The sequence below is a fragment of the Epinephelus lanceolatus genome, chromosome 22 (genome assembly GCF_041903045.1).
Source record: "Epinephelus lanceolatus isolate andai-2023 chromosome 22, ASM4190304v1, whole genome shotgun sequence".
NCBI lineage: Eukaryota > Metazoa > Chordata > Actinopteri > Perciformes > Serranidae > Epinephelus > Epinephelus lanceolatus.
This window is the reverse complement of record NC_135755.1, coordinates 15,445,444-15,453,171: the sequence shown is the minus strand read 5'-3', so window position 1 is coordinate 15,453,171 and position 7,728 is coordinate 15,445,444. Positions and strand designations below refer to the sequence as shown.

The window sequence follows — 7,728 nt, the reverse complement described above, 5'->3', positions numbered from 1 at the left end:
AAGTAATTAAATTCCACCTCTTCTCCATAATACATTGAGTGAAATGAAACAGACAGCTTCCTTATATATATATATATAAACCTTTTCTAAATATACCATTGTTATTACCATTTAACTTTGTCTCACAAAAATAACCCATGTATATGTGTATAATAGTAATTACCAAATATCTGTCTTACAAAATCCTATCTCAGTGTGTAATATAAATGATCAATTATCCATGACGTACAAGTAAAAACCAGTCCAAATGTATAATACACAGTCCAAATCAGCCGACACTGCCATTACTGGGCCGTTACCAGAAATGACCTGGCCCAGCATCGGTCCAAACTCGGCATGCCAGATGAAATTAGCTGGGCCGCACCCGGTTGCTTGACTCAGCTGAGACTTGTTATGAATGATGCTCCAGAATCAGGCTGAATCAGTTGGCTTGATTCTGGCTGCCGACACTACCATCACTGGGTGCAATACACATACCATAGGACAAATACCACAATACATACATCACAACATATCCTAAAATACGTTACTCCAACAGACATACCACGATACACCAATACACCTAGGGCCGTTTCATAGTCGATGCAAAGGCACGCACACGCGAACGCATTGGCCGCCATGATGCGTGCTTGTATCTCAAAATGTGTTGTTCATTTTTTTGATACACGACTTATGTAATACAATACGTTGCCAGCTGGGGTGATAATGCAAGTGACGTACTTGAAATTAACCTCTTTTTGTTATTTACAGAAGAAGCAAGTATGAAATATGGCGGGCGAGGAAGAAAAACTTTGCGAACTAGTACGGGCACACCCCCATTTATATGACAGTTCTAGTGCCCTGCACTCTTATAAAATAGCAGTACTAGCTAGCTGGAATGTACCAGTGACTCTGCTACCCCCTATTGTGCGAGCAGTGTATTGCATTTCAAGTGTCGCCCGCGTTGCTTGCTTCCAATGTGTTGACTATGAAAGGAAGTGTGTCGCTTGTTTGCATTGCGTGCTTCAACTATGAAACGGCTTTAAAACTCCTTAAAAGTTTGAGCGTATTCCAACAGTCTGTTGGTTTATGCATCGGCATCCTGGACATGCTAAAATCTATTCCAAATATTTTTTTTAAATTTTTCAGTAAATTGGCTTTGTTCTTAAGGGAGGCATCTTCCCCCTTCTTATCCCAATAAAAAAAAAGATTAAAAAAAAAAAAAACAGTTGCTAAATCAATCTGAAATGTAGACTACAGTTTCTGTAGTCCTTCAATACAGGTTTTTAAAATCCTTCCCATATTGAAGGCAATATCTAAAAGAGACATTAATTGTACTTTTATTAATAGTATGTATAATGTATAATTGTATAATTTCACAAGATAACGTTTTGTGCGTCGTAAAATTTCAATACCAGCTAGGAGGCGTCGTTTCCGACCCATTATCTTCTACCGTTAACGGCCGTTGGACTACAGAACGAGCAAGAAGGTATGTCACTTCCGGCCTCCATCTTTGTTTCAGGAAACAGTCGCAACTCATCAACAGTGTTAAACATCTTCTTCAATGTGCAGCAGAAATAATAGCTTTGTTCAAAATGTGTTGACGAATTTATTTTGGGACCTGGAAATATCCTCAAAACATTGGTAAGTCTTTTTCTTTTAAACTTTGGCTTGTATTCATCTTCAGAAAAATATGCTAGCAACATTTAGGCTATGCTAATCATCAGTGCAAACGTCATAACAGTGAATGTGGTAACTAATCACACATGAAATAAAGTAGTGCTTAGATATTAGTCAGTGAAAAGTTCATTGTACTTTAGTATTAACTCTTAACCTGCCCTATAACAGATAAAGTTGTCTATGTTAAGTTAATGTTAGCTAGTGGAGCATTTAAGATAGCAGCTGAAGATTAGCTTAAATTAGGGTGAATATTGGGCTTTACATCCATGATGTGTCTAAAAACTGAATACTGTTGTGTCTGCGTCTGCTGGCTGTGTAAGAGTAAATAGTTTGCTTTCATGTGGACCACATCAAATGTGGCAAATGAGGGTTGAAACTTCAGCAGAGATGTAATTGCTTGCATAATTAATTGCTGCATTGCTTGTATAAATTAAAGGAGCTAGGCCATCATTAGTGTTATTGGTTACACCTGTGCTTTCCCTTCCTTGACTAAATGTGAGAAAGGCTCATGAACAGTGGTGAGATACGGAAGGCCATTACAGGAAAGGTTTTGAACCACTGATAGCGATGTGGTATTTCTGATGTAGTGAGCTAGAGAAAGACTAGCTTATTATAGAGTATATTGTTTGTGTATGTGTGTATCATAGTTTTGTCTGTGCTCAGTTTGAGCTCAGAGGTGTGCCACCACTGTCTGGTACAGTATATTGCAAATGTAGCTCTGCTTTGGTTATTAAATGTAAATGCGTGTCAGCAAATGGAGCAACACATGGTACCAGCAGTGGCCCACTGATTTTTGGGCAGTCATCTGTGGCTATATTGTACAAAGATTTTTTATAGCCTTAAAGTATAACTGACAAGGTAATTAGATAGAACAGAGGTAGTTGAGACTATAGATATGCAGCATATGTGACTAATGATGGTTCCCCAATTTTAATGTAGTTGTTGATACGTTATGATACCTGAATTATTAATCTTGGGCTTGATTTTGATCTGAATTAAAAGAGCACTGTGAAGGATTTATGGGATTTAGTGGCATCTAGCGGTGAGGATTGCAGACTGCAACCAACGTGAACTCCTCTTTTGCTTTCCCTCAGTGTTCTTGTTCAGGAGGTTTTTATTGGGAGCCAAATTATCCTCAGAGGTCTCTTCCTCTCCAAAACAAACAGACCAGGTGATTTATACTGTTAAAAAACACTGAACAAAGCAGTTTAAGGTTACAAATCCGCTGTTTGGCTCGTCACTTCTTAATGCGTGCTCACGTTTTTTCTCTCATAACTTAAGATCCAGACATTGAAGAGGTTTTTACAATGAGCTGAATTATCTGCAGAGGTCTCTTTGTGTTGTGCCAATGCTGCTTGTCACTGATAGGGCTGTCAACTATGGTAGCTGATGTGAGAACACAAAAACATTCTGGGCTGCTGTAGAAACCTAGTGGTGCAACAGGACCCACTCCTTATGTAGATTATTAACAGCTCATTCTAAGTTACAGGAAACATGGCAATTCTTATGTTCAGATGATTGTACACTAAAGAAAATATACTTATTATTATATATTACATTTCTGCCAATATATGCCCCTAAATCCTTTTACACAGACTGTGTTCCCTTGTTGTTGCCCTTTACGTTCAGTGGACTTAAATAAAAAAAAAAAAAAAAAAAAAAAACCTTTCCCAGTGAAACATTAAGTAATTCAAGGATAATTTCCAGCAATAAGAAACTACAAAAATGCTTCAAATGTTGTTTGGCAGTGCACCCACATTAGCTTGCGTGATACAGGACAAGATATTAAACAATTCTGTTCAGGGTTCAATCTTGACAGTTGGAGTTTTGGATAAATTCTGGTTGCACAGTTTATGTTCTTCCCTATGTGGAGACCCTGTGTTCATGGAGCCAATTTGAGGATTCTCCGTCAGTTAAAATGTAGACATCATTGTAATTTATGGATGGTACGTGGCCCATGGCTCGAGTCCTGGCACACCATACAGTTTTGAGCCTATAAATAAAGTGAGTCAGTAAAACTTTGGATAAAAATAGGTTCATTTATTTACACAAAACATTAACAAAATACATCTTTTCATTGAAATGCAGTGATGTGTTCTGAGAAGTGATGGTTGTAAGGAAGACAGCAAACAGTAGACCTTTGAGCTTGTCGTTCTGACGTGCAACACAGTCATATCTGACCAGGTCTCACTGTTCTCAAATGTAATAGGCACATTGAGTTAAGACCGATCAGTGCTTTACATTCTCGCTGTCTCATCTTTTCTGCTTCTAGCTCCTGCGGGAATTTATCAACAGAGCAGCTCAGGAGCGTTTACAAAAAGCCCTACGTATTTCACACAGTAACCAAAAAGAGAAGTGAACAGGTAAAACGCAGCTGGTAACAAAATGCTTTGTATTTTAAGCAGCACGTGTGCATCATTAGTTACATTAAGTCTGTCTAAACTTAAATTATTATTAGTTTTTGCATTGTTAAAAGAGTGATGCCCTTAGTTCCTTTTTAAGGCAGTGAGATGTGTTTAATTGTTCACTATGTTTACATGCACATCATAACCTGATCACATTGAATAACAAGATTAAGGTAAAGACAGTGCAATTTTAAACATTATCATAGGTTGCCAACAAATTGTTTTGCTATTGCCTTTAAATATGTGGATTTTGGACATTTATTTGAACATGCATCTAGGTTATCCTTATGCTGACAGTTAATTTAATGTTTAATGTTTGAAACAAGGCGATTAACACTTTCCACAGTCGGCATATTTTGCCGTAACCTGAAGATAATCAAGTTATTAATGTGCATGTAAATGTAGTCACATTTATTAATAGCCTACTCAAGGCATTGTTCGTTGTGTCCTCATGATTTCCATACAATTGAATCCTGTAGCTTAGATAATGACTATTAGAAAATGATCTATCCAAAAATATTTACTGAAGCCAGTATCAAAACTGAAAATATTAACATTCACATTAACTAAAGACCATGGTCGGCAGTAAACTAATTCATATAACAGTTGAGGTCACGTGCCATGGTGCTTTTTTAAGTGCATGTTGTTTTTGCATATCATTGCCGTACAGCGTCCACTCCTCGTCCTCCTCCCACTGAGAACATCTCCAGTGTGTCCACAGCCAGTTCAAGTGTCTTTAACACGCCTAATGACAGATGGAACGAGTCCATGAAAAGAGTCCATCGTCTCAGGACTCGAACTCGCTGTCGCTGCTGACGGAGATCTCTGGGGTGGAGGCTCCTGTTCCTCTGCGCTCGTTCTCTGTGCTACAGTCGCTGGCCTCGGGGCTGCCCAGGTGGCGAGGGGACGGAGGCAACAAGTGGGGGTGATGGCGGCGCTCTTGAAGGGAGCCGTCAGGTGAGCTCTCCGAGGGCAGGAGGGAAGGGTCCTGCTGCATTCTGGGTGGAGGGAGAGATGAGAAAGATGAGACGGGGGTCCAAGATGGGAGTTTTTTAACAGTGCATGTTCCTCTTCAGACAAATATTAGTATTTATCACATACATTTTTAACAGACCTTATCTATTTTACCAAAGGCCAACTGAGTCTGCTTCTCAGAAAGTATTTCTGCGGCAAACTGAACCTATAACTCAAATTAAGAGCAAATTTCAAGCCACCATGAGGCCAATTTTCATCCTCTTCTCTCCTTCTTATTCACAATCAGCATAATCTTCCACATTTCTTGACGTACCTGTTCTTTGCTGATGCAGCACGGTCTCTTTGGCGGCGGTTCTTGAACCAGTTGCCGACCTGTGTGGGCGTGAGCCCCGTGGCCTGGGCCAGGTGGCGTTTTCTGGACGGGTTGGGATACGGATCTTGGAGATACCACTCTCTCAACAAACTGCGAGTTCTTTCCTGGAGAACACAAAGAAACATAGGAAACATTTAGGCTACCATTCATGTATCATAACATCCCCTCCTGTTGCGTAGACAATACAAAGTACACCTTATTATCATGGAGCAGCACTTTGACAAGACACCATATGGTGTTTTGATATCATCCTACTAAACCACAATAATCTTTATCACTCTCATATGATGCTCAGTGTAATCTTATTAGACTGGATTTATGAATGCAGCACACGATTTAAAATCTACATTAGAAGTATAATTTATAGGCACTAAATTGGATCGTGTTAAGGGGCTTAATAGGCTGCTGGAGACACCATCCCTCTTGAGGTGTGGCATTACAGATTAACCACAGGTAGGAACAATACTGCACCCTGCCACAGGAGGGAGATCACACATAGAAGCACACACCTTCCCTGCTCCCTGAAATTCACTATTGTACTAAGTGAATCTTTGAATTCTGTGTGAAATTGAACCAGTTAGTGGTGTTATTCTAACTTTAAATGGAAAAAATAGAGTCTGTTTGCTCCCAAAAGAGCCACTAATGATCTTGTGACACTGACAATGAAAATGTTTCTGTACTGCAGGTGATGCACTGAAAATGCTGCCCTTTAAACATGGGATAAACGTCTCTTTATTGGCTCCTGAGTAGCAGATAGATGGCTCATGTAGACTCCTGCAGGTCTGAGCTCATAGCCAGTTAAATATTTGCTGCTAAATAAAAATAATATCAAACTCAAACGGAGTCTTGTGGGGAAATCTGGCCTTTGGAGCAGCGCACAGTGAATGCTGCAGCAAATATAATAGACTGAAAGCAGATTAAAACAGTCACACCACAGTTGGTGTCACCAGTTAACACCAGAGCATATTAAACATACAAGTAAATTAAAGTGTGTGACAGAGGCCTACTCATGTGTTATTAAAAAAAAGAGTATAGGCTACATGAGAAGTTGAACACGATGTCAGTGCATGGATATCCTGGTCACCAATTATTGCCCAGCTCTGTTATGGGACCCCTGATCTTGCACCAGGCCACCATGTGTAAAGTAGTTTACGGCAGGAGGATAACCACAGCTCTGGGCATTATCATCTTAAGAGCTCAAAGACCAGGCTGCCTGTTACAGCAGGTTAAAAAGCGTATTTACAGGAGAGAGTGTACAAGTTTCCAAATTAATGTAAATATATGTTTACAAGATGAAACTTGAGGTCCGGAGGGAGCACGTGGGTTGCACCGGGGTCCCCAGCAGCCATGTGAGTGACATTAAAACACGTATTCAGACTTGGTGTTTACCTTAAAGCAGTGCGTCTTCTGCTCGCCGTCCCAGATGGTGCGGGGCAGAGGGAACTTCTTGCGGATCCGGTACTTCTCCACGGGGCCCAGCGGCCGCCCCCGGAGCCTCTCCGCCTCCCGGTAGTGCGCGTCCAGCCACAGGTCCTGCAGCTTGGCGTGCGACTCGCGCGTAAACCGGTGGCTCTGGAGGATCTGGTAGAGAGCCTCGAAGTTCCCACCGTGGAAGGCGACCAGCGCTCTCGCTCGCATCACAGACTCGTGTCGGTTCAGCGCCTCCCCCGCGGAGCCCGGCACGGCGGCGGGGAGGGACCAGAGGAACCTGCCCAGGCGCTCAATGTCCCCGGTCTCCTCCAGGTTCTCGCACACCCGAGCCACCTGGTCCGGGGTGAACATGGGCAGTGGGAACATCTCGGTTAGATCTCAGCAGCTCACCAGAGAGGCTGTGAAGTGTTCACGAGGCGCATGGAGAGGTGTATCCAACCGTGCGTAACGCTCCGTGCGCTTGCTCCGATTTTTTGATATGATGGCAAGTTTACAGCCTCTCTTATGCAACTGACTCGTTCCTGGTATTTGGGCAAATGCTTCAGAGAAGAGACGGCGGCTCCTAGTTTCCAGAGGAGGGCCAAATAAAGAAAGAGGACAAGGAGTCAACCTGTATTTATAGCGAGATACAATTAGCATCTCTGTAGTTGTTTTGAGAAGGATTATACGTCCCGACCATTAGCCTCTTAGTGGGGGGTAGTGTGTACAGAGGTGACTGGCTGATCAGCTTGTTTGGCTTAGCCTGAGGATACACTGACTGCCAGGATGACTGCAGTGAGCAAACAAGCGAGGATAGGTTATTTGATAGGACGGATCTGGTGGAGATGGAGCCAGACCCAGGAGGAGGTGATGAGGGGAGTGGATGTGGAGCGAGACAACAGACAG

General features: G+C 41.9%; 1 protein-coding gene across 1 annotated transcript; it reads right to left on the bottom strand.

The window, feature by feature from the left end:
- Positions 1–3,678: 3,678 nt before the first annotated feature.
- Positions 3,679–7,451, bottom strand: six7 (SIX homeobox 7). The gene is made up of 3 exons (XM_033651932.2): positions 6,802–7,451; positions 5,353–5,516; positions 3,679–5,062 (listed from the first exon to the last, which is right to left on the bottom strand). Exons 1-3 carry the CDS (start codon positions 7,207–7,209, stop codon positions 4,852–4,854), a joined length of 783 nt encoding a protein of 260 aa, XP_033507823.1. The 5' UTR covers positions 7,210–7,451; the 3' UTR covers positions 3,679–4,851.
- Between the last annotated feature and the right edge of the window lie 277 nt (positions 7,452–7,728).

Bases quoted from the DNA above. Each gene is read 5' to 3' on its own strand.
- six7 (XM_033651932.2), bottom strand. From the start codon at position 7,209: ATGTTCCCACTGCCCATGTTCACCCCGGACCAGGTGGCTCGGGTGTGC. The intron at 5,517-6,801 runs GTAAACACCAAG...TGTGTTCTCCAG, and splicing joins AGAAGACGCACTGCTTTAAG to GAAAGAACTCGCAGTTTGTT. The intron at 5,063-5,352 runs GTACGTCAAGAA...CCCTCCACCCAG, and splicing joins GCTGCATCAGCAAAGAACAG to AATGCAGCAGGACCCTTCCC.